At 35.8% G+C, this 17,645-nt stretch overlaps 1 protein-coding gene and 1 long non-coding RNA gene across 5 annotated transcripts in view; one reads left to right on the top strand and one right to left on the bottom strand.

The window, feature by feature from the left end:
- Positions 1 to 6,755, top strand: part of KRIT1 (KRIT1 ankyrin repeat containing) — a 35,957-nt gene extending 29,202 nt beyond the window's left edge. For all 4 annotated transcript variants that reach the window (XM_055084985.1, XM_028490001.2, XM_007118338.3 and 1 more), the window contains exons 14-17: positions 76 to 163; positions 656 to 862; positions 5,830 to 5,946; positions 6,267 to 6,755. In XM_055084985.1, the coding sequence (XP_054940960.1) occupies positions 76 to 163; positions 656 to 862; positions 5,830 to 5,946; positions 6,267 to 6,335 (481 nt within the window). In that variant the 3' untranslated portion in view covers positions 6,336 to 6,755. The remainder of the gene's footprint in view (positions 1 to 75; positions 164 to 655; positions 863 to 5,829; positions 5,947 to 6,266) is intronic.
- Positions 1 to 17,645, bottom strand: part of LOC129392137 (uncharacterized) — an 83,114-nt gene that overhangs the window by 16,674 nt on the left and 48,795 nt on the right. The window lies entirely within an intron of this gene.

Genomic DNA, 17,645 nt, shown 5'->3' with positions numbered 1-17,645 from the left:
TTACATGTAAATGATTATATTACTTTAGCTACTAAAGATGATTTATTTAAAAGATGTTGGTGTATTTGCCTACAGTGAAGAAAATCTAAAATCCATTGTACCTATTACCAAATTGAAAAGTAAGGCACCTCACTGGACAAACCGAATACTTCATGAATACAAGGTAAGCTGTTAAATAGAAATAAAAAGACATTTTATAGCCTAGTTGAAATTTTGTTAGTATTATTAATATGTTTTAAACATAGGTACATTACATTTTATTCTTGAAGTTAAATAAGGATCTTATAGTTCATATGCCTGAAAGGAAAAGTAGCAAAATAGTTTATTTTTAATAATGTAGAATCTTTTACTGAATACCATCTGTATGCTGGATACTGTGGTAAGTGCTAGAGATTAAAAAAACATGAGCTAATACACTATCTCTATCCATGAGGCACTTAAAAATGTAATAGAATATATAAACATTATTTTTAGACCTTGATATTTCTTTTTTTTAAAATATAAGATCTCAAAAGAAAAACTGCCTTTGGGATAATGTCACACAATTTTATTTGTCTTTGGGATAGCCTTGATTTTAGAAACTGTTTAGTTGACCTGTTTGGATTATCAAAGGTACATTCTCCTTTCACATCTGTTTATTTTACTTTGTTTTTAGAATCTTAGTACAAGTGAAGGTGTCAGTAAAGAAATGCATCACCTACAGCGCATGTTCTTACAGAATTGTTGGGAAATTCCTACATATGGAGCAGCTTTTTTCATAGGACAGATATTTACAAAGGCAAGCCCCAGTAATCATAAAGTCATCCCTGTGTATGTAGGTGTGAATATAAAAGGACTTCATCTTCTCAATATGGAAACTAAGGTAGATTTTCATCTTTTCAGCTGTTTTTGACCAGTCACATTATGTAATATCTAAAATAACAGTACTAGCCTGCATGAACAATTTCATTCATTTATAATAGCAAAGGATAGTGGGGTGAAAACGAAATGATGATCAATAGGGAGTTAACATATTAATTGTAACATTGAAATACCTTGCAGCCATATAAAAGAATGAAGAATATTTTTCTGTAGAATGATCTCGAGTAAGATATATTTGGTGCTGAACCATATGTAATATGCTACCATTTATGTAAAAATGGGTGGAAATGGGTATTTATCCAAAGAAAACAGAAACACTAACACAAAAAGATACATGCACATCCCTGTTCATTGAAACACTATTTACAGTGGCCAAGATAAACAACTTAAGTGTCCATCAGTGGATGAATGGCCAAAGAAAATGCGTAAATATATACAATGGAATATTATTCGGCCATTAAAAAGAATGAAGTCTTTCATTTGCAACAATATGGATGGACCTTGAGGGCATTATGCCTAGTGAAATAAGTCAGACAAAGATAAATACCATATGATCTCACTATTTATGTGTGGAATTTTTAAAAAAAAAAAAACAAGCTCATAGATACAAAGAACAAAGACTGGTGGTTGCCAAAGGCAGGGAGTTGAGAGATGGGCAAAATGGGTAAAGGGAGTCAAAAGTTACAAACTTCCAGTCTGTAAAATAAATAAGTCATGGGGATGTAGTATAGAGCATGGTGACCATAGTTAATAATACTGTATTGCATATTTGAAAGTTGCTAAGAGAATAGATCTTAAAATTCCTCATCACAAGAAAAAGAAAGTTGTAACTATGTATGGTGATGGATGTTAACGATACTTATTGTGGTGATCATTTTGCAATATATATAAATATTGAATCATTATGTTATATACCTGAAACTAATATAATGTTATATATCAATTATACCTCAAAAAATGGGGGGAAGTGAATACTGTATTTGCATAAATACGTATTGCTTTTGTATGCATAAAATGTCTCTTAAAGCCTTTGGGGGGGGAAACCATGTAACTGGGAATAAGAGTAGAAGGGAGACTTCTCATTATATAGCATTTTGCAACTTAAAAGAATTTTTTTTTAACTGTGAATGTATTACCTATTCTAAAAATCAATTAGATTTAGATGAAAAAAGTACAGATTTAAAAAAGGAAATATAATATCTGACACAAGTGGTTCATTTTGCAAATTAGAATAAGTTATAATAACATTTTGGGGGGCAAGATGAAGTGTGGATGGGACTGTGAATACCTGTTAGAACTGTTCAGAGGTTTTCTATTCCACCATCTTGATCTGGCTGCCCCTACTTCAGAGCTTTTCAATCAGAGGCTTATTACTGTATTGTGCTCCTTTTTCTAATCAAAGTCATGATAATATAAATATGGGGTTATCAATTACTTTTAGCATATTTATCACATTTCACAGGATAAACAGCTTTCTAGTTAGTAATAGGAAGCAGATAAAAGTCTATTTTGTTCATTCAGATATGTCACGAATAGACTATTTTCCAAATCAGTTTAAGTAACTAAGCTTACGTATTTTTAAAAGGCGTTTTAGATTAGGGAATTTCATCGTAAACCTAACTTTTTTCATCATTTTTGTAAGTCTTTATTATGTAATCACATACCTTCTGAAAGTATCCCAATTGTAGTTTAGTTATTTCCTGATAACTCAGGGTCATCATTATGGGCAACAGTTATTTTCCCATACTGTTAGATATGCCTGTGAATGGAGATAAAGAATATGCAGGGACATAGGGCAGTGACTGACTTGGAACTTGATTTTTTGAAGTCTCTGATATTTGCTTGCTTTGGAGTCATTTGCTTATCATTTTCTATTTAGACTATTTTACTCATACAAAATAAGCTGCTTCTTATTAGCTTGTAACTACTTTTTCTATTCCTGTTGTACTAAGGAAATGAAGGAGAAATTCCCCTTGTCATTTCAAGAAATTTTTCCTCTGCTATTTCAGAGCATTTTATACAAATATCTGCAAATTCTTCTTCGTTGAACTGGATGGTGATACTGTGGGCATAACACTGAGCCTTTTCTCTAAACTATATTTTATGTTTGACTTTTGGGAGCATTCCAAATTTAGGCAACAATGAAAAGTTTTATATAGTATTCATATGATGTTTCAGTAATATAACATTTCATATTATGAATAATATTCTGGTCCAGGAATTGAGTAAGTGAGATAGCAGTAGAAGGCAGAGGATGATAGTGTTATTAAGAATCTGCTTTTTCTAGAAATATAAATAGAAATGCTGTCATTGGGCATATAAAAAGGTGATTGAAACCAAGGGTAATAACAATGTTTTCTGTCCACATAATCATTACCTTGTTTTCTGTAAGCTACTGATAAATTTATGGCACCTATAAAAGCTCTAAGATAATTACATTTTCAAACGATCAAATATAGGAACAATCAGCTTGTCCTCAGTTGTCTTAGACTGACCAAATCTGCTAGGGTTGAATATGACAAGCTTGCTTAAATAAACATCTTCATCTGCAAAAATACTTTCATTTGCATTTAAAACTCTACATACGGGATACATTAGCCTCAGAGATTAAATCTCGGGAAAAGCCATAGAATACAGCTGTGGTTTTTTTTCTTCATCTCAGTTACTTCTGCCTTCTATATTTTGTTATTGTTTGGAATAATGAAAGTTGCCCCTCAGAAAATACAGCTCAGCCAGTTTCATATACTCATCAGAGACCTATCAGTCTACTTACATAAAATGTAGGCACTATCGAATAGGTAAATGCAGTGTTACGGTTCAATGTTTTACTATAGTGAAAGCATTACAGTCTTCATAACAACTGTACTTGTTGATATATCTTCAACCTTAATACCACTGCTAAATCCAGGCAATAGATTACCCTTTGCTGATGTCAATTTTTGTAGACCATAATGCCCTTCTGAAATAAAACTGGTTCTTTAAATACCCATATAGTGCCATTGTTCATGGTCACTTGTCAACATCACTGTTTCTCCTGTGTGTCCTGGTTGGCTATGTCTACTTATGACTTAATGGTTTCCCTTTTCTGCTTTCAACTATCCCTGTCATTTCTCTTACTTTTTGACTTCCTTCACTAAGCACTTTCCCCTTTGTAGGTTTTACCTCCTAATGAGAGCTACTTTTTCCTTCTGGAGCAGACTGGTCTCTCAAAACAGCCATGTGGGCTCTTCACCTCCATTCAGCTGTTTTCATTATTGTGGATTTCTCAAGAATTCCTTTCTCCCTGCACACTGTCCTTTAAAAACAAAACCTTTATTTTTAACTTACGGCTTCAGTGCTTTTGTTGGTCATTTGACCTTCATGTAATCGAGGAGTTGCTATACCACAGATGTATTTTTTTTCTGTATATTAAACTGTTTTGAGGACATATTAAATGGACGGTTTCCCGTCTCTTGATTAAACAAGTTTCAAGTCACTGATCCAAAAGATAGACAGTTTAAGGTTTTATGATATCTTGACTCAGTGTTTCATTGTGTACTTTGGTAAATAGCTATTTTAGTAGATCCTGTCTATAAGATATTTTGTAAGTATAGCTATTTTTAAGCAAGATGTTATTATTTTCCCATTATAAATGGTATACACTTATGTAAATTAATTATATTATGTTTCACTTACAGAATCTCACTTTCAGAATGCCCTAAACCATTACCTTTCTGGCATATCCTTAGTTTATTATTTACAATCATTATGTTAAGAACTGCTAGTCATAGAGAGAGAATGTTTCTCAACATACTTATTTTAAAGGATGGCATGAACACTTTCTTTATATATGTGTATACAAAGAATATATTTTTAGGGTAAGAAAATGTAAGTTACTACTAGGAGATAATTGTTTTTTAAATAATCCAGGGCTTCCCTGGTGGCGCAGTGGTTGAGAATCTGCCTGCCAATGCAAGGGACTCGGGTTCGTGCCCCGGTCTGGGAAGATCCCACATGCCGCGGAGCGGCTGGGCCTGTGAGCCATGGCCACTGAGCCTGTGGGTCCGGAGCCTGTGCTCCGCAACGGGAGAGGTCACAGCAGTGAGAGGCCCGCGTACCACAAAAATAAATAAATAAATAAATAATCCAAAGAATATATTGGATTCCTATTTAAATATACCATTATGTTACAACATGTAGGAATAGAATGGGCATCTTTTTTTTTTTCCCCCATCATTGGGTAAGTTTAAGGTGTACAATATGTTGATTTGATACACTTATCTGTTTCAAAATGGTTCCCACAATAGCATTAGCTAACACCTCTATCACATTGCATAATTACAGTTTCTTTTTTCTGGTGAGAACATTTAAGATCTACTCTCTTAGCAACTTTCAAGCATATAGTACAGTATTGCTAAGTATAATCATCATGCCCCACATTAGATCCTCAGAACTTATAACTGAAAGTTTGTACTACTTTGACCAACATCTCCTTAATCTCCACCACCCACCAGCCCCTGGTAACCACCATTCTCCTTCCCGTTTCTGTGAGTTTGGCTTTTTTAGATTCCACATATAAGTGGTATCCTATGGTATTTGTCTTTCTTTGGCTTATTTCACTTAGCATAATGCCCTCCAGTTCCATCCATGTTGTTGCAAATGAAAGGATTTCCTTATTTCTCATGGCTGAATAATACTTCTTTCTGTGTGTGTACACATATACAAATAGCACAGAATGGGCATCTTTAAAAAATTTTGTCATTCTGATAAGAAGAATATCATTGCTCAAGGCAGTCTTCTAAGAGTCTACCATATATGTGGCTCTGTACTGCAGGCTGGGTGAAGTTAGTGTGGGCACTTTGAACAAGTTTTATTCTAACTTTCAAAACCATTGTGTTTAGACCTGTCTAGATAGGTGTAGATAGTAAGAGAAAATGGGTGTTGTTTTTAATAAATATTTCAATATAATGATTTCTAATTATGTTGCAGGCTTTACTCATCAGTCTTAAGTATGGTTGTTTTATGTGGCAGTTGGGAGATGCTGATACATGTTTTCAGATCCATAGTATGGAATATAAAATGAGCTTTATAGTACATACAAAACAGGTAAGTACCTAATCAGTTATTCTGGACTTCTAGTAATAAACTCTACTGTATTAATAAAGTTATTTCTTTTTTAAAAAATGACAGTCCATTTTACTTTAAGGAAAACCTCTAACATGAAATTAACATATTTAAGACCAAGGTAAAAAGGCAGGCCTTTCCTAAGTAAAGCCAGAAACTTATCTGAATAATTTATTGCAGTCTTATAACAATGAAAAATTCCTTTTCAAATACATAGAGAACTGTCTGTCCACTGCCATGTATGTCATTTACACATTTTTACATGTTTCAAATTTATTGTCAACATATATTTTACTTTGTAGGCCGGCCTTGTGGTAAAACTACTAATGAAGCTAAATGGACAGTTAATGCCCACCGAAAGAAATTCATGAGAGGAAAGCAACTGATACTTAAGACACCACATTTTGTGATGTAGATTTTTTTCCATGAAAGATTTCTTAAACTATTACTTTTAACAAGGCATTTAGTCTCTTGTAATATATATGTATACTATTACATTGTACAGAATCTGTACTTATGTTTGGTGTGTAATATACCAATTAGTTTTATATAATATTCTAATAAGCTAATCTAATTTTTAGGAGAAACACACAAAAATGTGTAGATTGATAGTCTGTATAATATTAGACAAAACAGTAAGCTTTATAAAAAGTTATTTTTGGTAAATGGTACAGAATTTAGAGTGGAATATGATGAAATTAAAATATAGCTTTGCTATGACTTTGTGTGTCATTTCAAAATGTACAGAAAGTCACATGATTTGAATAAAGAAAATGTGTTTTCTACTTAAAGCATATGTAACACTGTTACTTAAAATTTTTTTTGTAATCTCTGAACATTTCTCAACATGTTTTTAAAAGGCTTCGTTAAAATGTTTATTTGGTATATGCTAGTATTTCTCAAAGTATTATAGCTCTTGAACCCCCTGCATCATAATTACCTGAGTGCCTCTTAAAAACAAGGATTTCAGGGACAATCTAGACAAGTTCATTCACTCTCTTGGAAATAGCAGGGCCTGGGAATTTTTTCTTAAGTTTTACTTAATTTTCTGTTGAAATAATTCCAGACCTAATAATGAATTTGTATTATTAAAGTTAAGTAAATTACACAGAACTGCCTGGCACATAAGCACATACGTACATGGACACATAGACTAAGTGACAATCTCTGAATATTAGTAGTTGCATTTGTTAAGAACATGTTGTATTTTTTGTGTTGGCTCAATGATGTATTTATATTGCCTTTACATTGTAGGAAATAGATCACCAAATATCTGGCTGTTTTATTTAGGGGAGCACGGATATCATATGAAGAGCTAACTTGATTAATCTGCTATTTAATAAGCTTAGAAATTAGTCTTTCCAAGCTAACAGATTGTTGTGTTCTAAGTAAGTTCAGAGATAACAGTAGTAATACTTAAAATTATCCTACAGGTTGCAGATAATTTTTTTTTATTATCATCTACTCTTCACGTTGACGTCTGCATATTTTTAATGGTGGTCTGCTGAGCTTTATTAAAATTAAGGGGACTTCCCTGGTGGTCCAGCGGTTAAGACTCCATGCTCGCAATGCAGGGGGCCCGGGTTTGATCCCTGGTCAGGGAACTAGATCCCGCATGCCGCAACTAAAAGACCCTGCATGCAGCAACTAAAAAGATCCTGCACGCGGTAACGAAGGTCCCACATGCTGCAGCTAAGATACAGCGCAGCCAAATAAATAAATATAAATATTAAAAAATAAAATAAAATAAGTAAAATTAAGATTATGTGGTTAAGTAAGTTTAATGAGAAAGCCTGATTTATCTTTAATTCTGTGCTAAGCACTTTTGACTCTACATAGACAGTGCTCTGTTCAGTTTCATCCATTCCAATCGCCTCAATTGTTACCAAATACCCTGTTGACTCCCAAACCTAAAACTTCAGCCTCAACCTGTCTTCTGAATTCTAGATCTTAATTTCCAATTTCTTGCTATTCTAGCTCCACCTAAATGGTTTACACAAGGAACATCTGTTTCATCATAGCTGGAAACAGAATTTGTTTCATTTACCTGCTCCATTCTATCCTTACACTTGTATTCTCTGGTTAATGGCATCAAACTGCATCCAGTTGCTTACCCTGGAAATCTGGGAGTGGTCTATAACTTCTCCCTCTTTAATCACCCTACAAATTCCACTTAGCGAATTCTGTCAAATGTCTTGTGAGTCCTTTCCTATTCCCTTCTTCTGTGTTTGCACTGCAGCCACCCTAGTTCAAGTCCTCACAGTCTATTCTTGGGCTCATTGTAGCTTCTTCCCCTGGCCTCCCCAACTCAGGCTCTAAACCCTGCCACACTGGTGCCAAGTTAACCTTTCTCATAGATCTGATTATTTCATTACCCTATTAAAACCCTCCTCACTGATGTAAAGTTAATTTCCAATTCCTTAGTGTTGAATACACTAACCTGCCTATCCAGATTAATTTCTAACCAATACTCCCACACTCATCCTGTGCTCCCAACCCAGTGTTTCCCAACCCTAGCTCTGCAGTTACCTGGGGAGTTTTGGTACTTTATGACTCAATAATTTTCGGGTGGGGCCCAAGCATTTCTGTTTTGAAAGTATCCCAGGTATTTTTGATTTACAGCTTAGGGTTTAGAACTGCTGCTGTAATAACTAACTTTAGGAAATAGCTGAACACTTTTCCTTTCACAGAGGGAAGTGAGGATGCATCAGTGCTGCATCAAACAACTCCCTGCTCCATTGGGTACAGTGTACCCTCCCGGAGTTGTACAGTATGGCAGCCCTGAGAGAAGGGAAGAGGAAATTATTAGAGTAGCATGGCTATTAAAAGCTTAAAAATATATAGCATTAAGAAGTCAATTTCAAAGTTAGTATTGAAAAAAAATTCATCATTGTCAGACCATAACAAACCAGAAATAAACAATAAGGGGAAAATGCAAACAGCTTTTAATGAGTGCCTAGGATTGGTCAGGCACTATGTGAGCACTGGGGATGAAAGATATTATTTTCCTTTTCATCATTCTTTCAATAAATTTGAGTGCCTTTTATGTGCCAGGGATCCAGTGGTAAGAAAAAGTCCCTGCCTTCAGGGATCAGAGTTTAATGAGGGAGATAATAAGTACTCATATTTATGAACTGTGATGAGGGACTTCCCTGGTGGCGCAGTGGTTAAGAATCCGCATGCCAGTGCAGGGGACACGGGTTCGAGCCCTGGTCTGGGAAGATCCCACATGCCGCGGAGCAACTAAGCCTGTGTGCCACAACTCCTGAGCCTGTGCTCTAGAGCCCGCAAGCCACAACTACTGAGCCTGTGCGCCACAGCTACCGCTCACGTGCTTAGAGCCTGTGCTCCCCAACGAGAAGCCACCGCAATGAGAAGCCCGCGCACCACAACAAAGAGTAGCCCCCACTCTCCACAACTAGAGAAAGCCTGTACGCAGCAACCAAGACCCAACTCAGCCAAAATTTTTTAAAAATTAAAAAAAAATCTTCACCCATAAACTGTGATGAAAGAAAAATAAAATGTACTATCTAACCAAAAAGAGGGAAACTTGATCTAGTCTTAGAGATCAGGAGAGGCTTCCTCGAGCCAGTGCTGCTTGAGCTAGCATCTGAGGAGTAAGCAGGAATGAATGATGTGAAGAGAGTTGAGGAGAAAGGAAATGAGGTGAGATATTTTGACCTCAAGGATGGTCTTGGAGAATTGATGAGAGGAATTACAGTTTTCTCATTTTTAGCTAAGAAGTGAATTCAAACAGTTGTTTATCCAAATCACAGCAAATGAATTTCCATTGTAGAAATAAAACCAGAATAGGTAACCCTGTGCATGATAACTGCATTGTAAAGAGGAATACTTACTGAAGAACTACATCTTGTAAGATTAAAAATTGCAAAAATTGACCCTAGAAAAATTAGACTTGATAGAAATATATAATGAAGTAAAACTGCCTATAGTTCTTGACCAAATTTAATAGAAGAATCGCATAAATAAAATTTAGATTTTAATTTGATCCTGAGGAACTCAGTGGCAAAAACTGTAATTGGAAGAATTTGATATGTGCAAAAAACTGATTTATTAATCAATTCCTTTAAAATTTACAGAGAAAAAAACAAATTACTTCTTACTGAAATAATTTCAGTCAGATGAAAATTGGAAAAATTTAAACTGTTTTTGCTGTACTGTGTGTATAGGAAACTGATCATGAAATTAAATTGGTTTGAGTACATGCAAAAAATATTTCCTCAACAAAAATCCATCTGTGATGGTATGATTTCCGTTTAACATTTGTATTCGTAAAGCCAGAATGCCTCCATGGTCATATCTGGTATTTGAAGAAGCAGGGATAGGCAGATTGAAAAGCCCCTAAAGCAAAAGAGGGGTAAGCCCTGGGGGTTCTTAGAAACCAGAGTGCTTCAGGCAAAGAAATATATTTTAAACACCTTAGGGTGTAGATGAGAAAAGCAATTTCAGTACATTGTGCCAATTTCTATTATAAGAGGAAGTGCTAGTTGTTCAGAATTCATTTGAAGGGCACCAAGGATAAACAGGAAATACTTGCCCATTAGTTAAATAATAATAATAACTAATACTTTAAAATGGTGCATACTAGGGCTTCCCTGGTGGCGCAGTGGTTGAGAGTCCGCCTGCCGATGCAGGGGACGCGGGTTCGTGCCCCGGTCCGGGAGGATCCCACATGCCGCGGAGCGGCTGGGCCCGTGAGCCACGGCCGCTGGGCCTGCGCGTCCGGAGCCTGTGCTCCGCAGCGGGAGAGGCCACGGCAGTGAGAGGCCCGCGTACCGAAAAAAAAAAAAAAAAAAAAAAAAGTAAAATGGTGCATACTATATGCCTGGCATTGTCTGAAGCACTTTTAGATATATTCATATATATATATATATATATATATATACATATATATATGTTTAATCCTCATAACAATAACTTTGAGGCAGTTACTATAATTCCCATCTAACAGATGAAGAAACAGAAAGAACATAGAAAGAACATAGAAAACATTTGTTTTCTATCTTTTAAAAAGCTTAGGAGCCAAACTTCCTAACACAGTAATGTAAATGTTTTCATTTTCTTATGTTGTATAACCTGAGTACAACTGTATATGTAGAGGTTATGTTACTTGTCTAAGATCAAAAACCAATAAGTGGTAGTCAGAATTCAAAATCTGGCAATCTGTCTTCTGAATTTAGACGTTAGTCAGGTAAAGGAGAGGTAGCTGAGAAGTTTATCAAAAAAAAAAAAAAGATCAAATCTTGAAGGATGTTATGTTCCCTGCTAATGAGCCACTGGAGCATTTAGGACTTGACTAGTTCAGATTTGTGTTGAAAGATCACCCTAGGTCACTGTACAGAAGGGCTCAAAGGGGTCTGAGCAAGAAGATATAAAACAATGGGAAGAAACGGATCAATGTTTTGACAAAACCAGTGACCTTTTGGATATGAGGAATTAGGAAGATATAGAAATCACAAATAATTTCCCTCTTTCTGTCCTGGGCAACTGGAAAAATGGTACCATATATGCTTAACATAGGGAAGGGAGGAGGAGGGTTTGAAGAAATGTATTGAATTCCTGGTGCCTAAGGGACATGTAGGTGGAGATGCCCTTGGCCTGGAGCTCAGAAGGCTCTGCTGGAGTGGCAGTTGAAACTACAGGAACATATTTAAAGCCACCCAGGAAGAGAGTAGAGAGAAGCAAGCCAAAGAATGCCATTTGAGAAACGGGCAAAGGTAGGGCAACACACAAAGCATCTTGTTAGGTACATGGATATCAGTATGGAAAAGAAACAGCTTGGCACCATCCTGCATACTGTATATTAATAAATTTCATATGTGCAAAAGTAAGTATTAAAAGAATCTTTAAGGGACTTCCCTGGTGGTGCAGAAGATTCTTAACCACTGCAGGGGACACAGGTTCAAGCCTTGGTGCGGGAAGATACCATATGCCACAGAGCAACTAAGTCCGTGTGCCACAACTACTGAAGCCCACATGCCTAGAGCCCATGCTCTGCAACAGGAGAAGCCACCGCAGTATGAAGCCCGCAGGTTAGAGTGATGACTTAAGGGTTTGTGTTGGATGGTAGGGGCAGGGCTGGAGGGAGGTTGGGAACCATGTCACTAAGGCCAGGAGTTTAAAGAAAGCTTTTATGGCAAGTAAAACCTAAAGGCTGAGACAAGAAAGAATATTTATACCAATATGATTCATAATGGACCCAAACTAGAAATATCTAAATGTCCATCAACAGTACAATCATGAGTGTGCTGCATGATTTCGTTTATATAAAGTTCAAAAATCAGCCAAACAAGTTGATGGGGATAAATATGAGAATAGTAGTTACCTTGTGAGCGGAGTGACGGGGACAGGGTACAAAAAGGGTGCTGGAATATTCTATTTCTTTTTTTAAAATTGGGGTATGGTTGATTTACAGGGTTGTATTGGTTTCACGTGTACGGCAAAGTGATTCAGTTATATATATGTATATTCTTTTTCAGATTCTTTTCCCTTATAAGTTATTACAAGATATTGAATATAGTTCCCTGTACTATACAGAAGGTGCTTGTTGGTTACCTATTTTATATTTTATGTGTTAATCCCAGGCTCATAATTTATCCCTCCCCTCCTTTCTGCTTTGGTAACCATAAGTTTGTTTTCTATGTCTGTGGGTCTGTTTCTGTTTTGCATATAAGTTCATTTATATCACTTTTTTTAGATTCCACATATACGCAATATCATGATTAAAAAAAAAAAAAATGAAGCCCACGCACTGCAACGAAGAGTAGCCCCCGCTGGCGGCAACTAGAGAAAGCCCATGTGCAGCAACAAAGACCCAACGTGGCCATAAATAAATAAATTAAAAAAAAAAAAAAAAAAAAGAATCTTTAGGGAATTCCCTGGCGGTCTAGGGGTTAGGACTCTCGCTTCCACTGCAGGGGGCATGGGTTTGATCCCTGGTGGGGGAACTAAGATCCTGCAAGCAGCACCGTGTGGCCAAAAAACAAACAAAAAAAACAATGAGAAAAGAAAAAATAAAGGGATCCTTAATATCACTAGAGAAAAACAGACCAATATATTTTAGAGCACATTCATTTATGGATTTTTTTAATGGGTATCATGAGAAATAGGTGTTTAAAATGCCTTTAAATGTACACAATAAAAAGGAAAGCAAAAGAATCAGGGAATTTAGAGCAACTGGAACTCCTACATGGCAATAGGAATGCAAAATGGCACAACAATTTTCAAAAACAGTTTGGTAGTTTCTTATAAGTTAAATATATACCTATAGGACCCAGTCATTCCACTCCTAAGAATTTATCCAAGAAACAAAAACTTATGTTCACATAAAAATTTGTATGCAAATGTTTATAGCATACATTTCTCATTTTTTCATAATTCATAATGAAATGTAATTACTCATAACTGCCCCAAACTGGAAACATCCCAAATATCCTTCAATGGATGAGTGAATAAACAAACTCAGGTACATCCATACAATGGAATACTACTCAGTAACAAAAAATAAACTGTTGATGAACAATATGGATGAATTTCAAATGCATTATGGTAACCGAAAGCCAGACTCAAAAGGTTACATACTGTAGCATTCCTTTTAGATGACATACTGGAAAAGCAAAACTATACAGTCAGAAAGCAAATAATGATTATCAGAGGTTAAGGATGGGGGTGAGGGGATGTGGGACTATAAAGAGGCAGCACAAATGAATTTGGGGGAGTAAAAACTGTTCTATATCCTCATCATGATTGACAAATACTTGGTGTATTTGTCAAATCTCACAAAACTGTACATCAAAAAGGATTCTACATAAATTTTAAAAGTACATTAAAGAAAAGAATCACAACTTGCTATACAAGTGTTGAAAATTTACCAAAAATATATGTAGATTTAATGGAAATATGTCAGTATTCAAATTTTAATAGTGAGTGGTCAAAGAAGATTCACAGGTTATACGTTCAGAAATGCAGACAACTTTAAAAAGTGGAAAAATACAAATCTTTGCTAACAAAAATGCAAAACAACCTTATTAAAATAGTTAAAATAGTATGAAATAATAAAACAACTAATTACATTAATAAAAATCAATGACGACACAGGATTAAGACAACATATGAGAATATATTCTCGGTAGTACTGAAAATTGGTTTAATCTGCTGCTAAAGCCATCTGGGAAATGTTTACTCTCCTTGACCTGATGATCCCACATTGAGGACAATCCAAGGATGAGCCCACTATCCCCACTTTCTCATTTGCAGTGCTCTACTGGCACAATTTCCCTTACTTGCCTAGGGAGTAAACCATATGTGATGCAATTCAACAGGGGAAAAAAGTAACAGTTTTCTAACATTACTGTAAAACTGGAAGAAAATTGTACAGTTAAAAATAATATATACCTAAGGCAATTGCTTTTAAAACAAGTCTCCACCACAGCATACCAAATGCTTTAGTTGTTACAGGATCATGTAATAATGCCATTAACTCAATTATATGATCAAATAATGCATGTATAATCTCAAACCAGTAGTCAGCGAATCATTTGTTGATTTTGGAATATGTTATGTGATGTTTTAATAACATGCCTTCCCAGTTATATTTTACAGATGCTGATAATACTTGTTTGTATTTACTGAATACATACTAGTAGGGCAGTGAAAGGGAAAGAACCTAAAATGGCAAGTCATATATAGATAGAAAAATGAATAAATTTTTCACTTAATTCAAATATGCACCATTTTTCCTTTCTGGATTGTTGGCTTTCAATTAATATTGAATTTAGTTTCGTACATATAACCACTAGGAGGAAGAAAAGCCAAATCTGGATTTTTAATTTATTTCAGCCACTTAACTCACAAATAATTTACTGTATATAGTTAAAAGCTGGATTTTAATTAATTTTATCTGAACTTTGGCTTACTTGTTAAGTTACCTCCTATCTTAAAATACATGGATATTCACACACCACTTATTGTTTTATATTGTATAACAGTTTAAAATCAGGGTTTCACTATGTGGTATAAAGTTAATTACATATTTCCCTCTTTCTTAGTCATAATCAATCATTGAAATGGTAAATATATCATTTCTCATTTACATTACTGTATAAATGAGGAAAGATTCAGAAATAGACATTTTCCAAGATGGATTAAATACTATTATAGGAGTTACCATAACAAAATGTTTTTGGAACTTATTTTCAAGTTCTAAACAAAATTTGAGACAATTCTTAGGTAGAGGTAATCCCAGTCTGCTTTTTAATGTGGAGTTTAAATCACAAGTCAGAACCTTAGTATTTAAATTCCCTAAAAGAAACGGGAGGAGGGGGATAAGAAAACTACCTGTATTCTGAAGACCAAAGGTAATATAAATTGTGATATTAAGATTAAAAAGCTTTTTTCACCTCTACCTTATGCTGAGTAAAGAAGGTAAGTGTACTAATTAGTACTTTTTAATGCGCTTGATTATTAAACAAATACCAGACCTCTGGAACACTAGCAAATTATATATATTTCCAACAGTATGGTAGGGACATAAAAACAGACATATATGTCAATGGAATAGAACAGAGAGCCCAGAAATGAGCCCACACATATATGGTCAGTTAATTTATGACAAAGGAGCCAAGAATATACATTGGGGAAAGGATAGTCTCTTCAATAAATGGCGTTGGGAAAACTGGACAGCCATATACGAAACAATGAACCTGGACCACTATCTTACACTGTACACCAAAACTAACTCAAAATGAATTAAAGACTTTAACTTAAGATCTGAAACCATAAAACTAGATGAAAGCATAGTGGGTAAGCTCCTTGACATAGGTCTTTGTGATGATTTTTTGAATTTGACACCAAAAAATCACACACACACACACACACACACACACACACACACACACACACACACACACACACAGTGGAATATTACTTGGCCATAAAAAAGAAATCTTGCCATTTGCGACAACATGGATGGACCTTGAGGGCATTATGCTAAGTGAAATAAGTCAGAGAAAGACAAATACCATATGATCTCGTAAGGATGTGGAATCTAATAAAACCTGAACTCATAGATCTAGAGAACAGATTGGTGGTTGCCAGAGGCAGGGGATGGAGGGGGAGATATGGATGAAGTGGATCAAAAGGTAAATATTTTCTGTTAAAGCATAAAGTCCTAGGGATATAACGTACTATTTGAAAGTTGCTAAAAGAGTAGATCTTAAAAGTTCTCATCGCAAGAACAAAATTTTGTAACTATGTAGGTTGACAGATGTTAGACTTACTGTGGTGATCATTTTGCACATATACAAATACTGAATCATTATTTTGTACACCAGAAACTAACAATGTTATATGTCAATTATATCTCAATTTTAAAAACCACCAAGTTCTTAACTCATTAGGCAGATGACAAATTGCAAGTGCAATTCACAAAATAGCATGCTAATAGGCTACACATGTAGAATTATTATAAAGAAGGGAGCCTCACTGCTTTTCATAAATTCTAGAAAGTCAGCCGCAATCATTATTCAACTTTTAATTCCAAATTTGAATTTGGTGGTGACGGGAGGGGTTGGAAGGCTGTGGAAAAGGACTGCGAAAAGTCGTGGGCCAACCACCCTGATAACCAGGAGGGCCATGACTATTCACCAAGGCAGCAACATCCAGGCCGAGGGGAAGCATCCAACTGCCTAGACCAGGGACCTTGCAAATGAAAGGTGAGCCTTTGATATGAGTCTATGGATAATAACGCATTGGAGGTTTCCTGTTAAACCGGCACTCAAAGGACATTTTAAACATCACTTTGAAATAGGGATGTGATGGTGTCCATCAAAAGATATGAATGAATTCAGGTGGCATTTTTAGAGTACTTTATTTCAGTCATGATAAAATACTTGGTATTCAATTTTGTAACATTTTAGATACTGGTATTGTTAGGGGAAACACTGACTGAAACCACCCACCCTGGCATGAGTTATCTTACAACAGGAGGTCTTGGTAAAGAACACGGAACTAACAAGCTACCACCAACCGTAAGAATTCGGGAAAGGTCAAAAGGAGAGAGGAGATGCCAGTCCATGTGTCCTACCAGCCTCCCACAATCCTCCTCGCTGGAATCCATCTTGGCTGAGCCTGCAAGCGCCACCGGGAAGGACCCTGAGTCAGAATGATTGGCCAGAGACAACCCGGAAACTAACCCCATTACCATAAAACCCAAGACTGCGAGCCACGTGGCAGAGCAGTCCTCCGGGTTCCCTTACCCTGTTGCTCTCCACCAGGTGCCCCTTCCAAATAAAATCTCTTGCTTTGTCAGCACATGTGTTTCCTCGGACAGTTCATTTCTGAGTGTTAGACAAGAGCCCACTCTCGGGCCCTGGAAGGGGTCCCCCTTTCTGCAACATTATTAGTAAACCAAGGAATTCCTTTTAAAGTTTTCTATTTCCCTTTTCTTAAAGTTCTATTATCCGGTTCTTCAATTACATCCTCACATTCTACAAATACTTTCTGTTTTTCTGATAAATACCGTGTTTGGGTTATATTAGGCTAGGACTAAATTAGTCCTGTAACTTTTCCTCCTCCTGTTGTTTAGATGATGGGAGAAAGGAAGTCACACTCACCCCAAGAAGCTTTCTCAAAGCTCAGCCACCTCTCCTGCCTACATTCAT

This window comes from Physeter macrocephalus, chromosome 5 (assembly GCF_002837175.3).
Source record: "Physeter macrocephalus isolate SW-GA chromosome 5, ASM283717v5, whole genome shotgun sequence".
In the NCBI taxonomy this organism is placed as follows: Eukaryota; Metazoa; Chordata; class Mammalia; order Artiodactyla; family Physeteridae; genus Physeter; species Physeter macrocephalus.
Note: the sequence above shows the minus strand (reverse complement) of the source record. Positions and strands in the feature narration are given on the sequence as shown.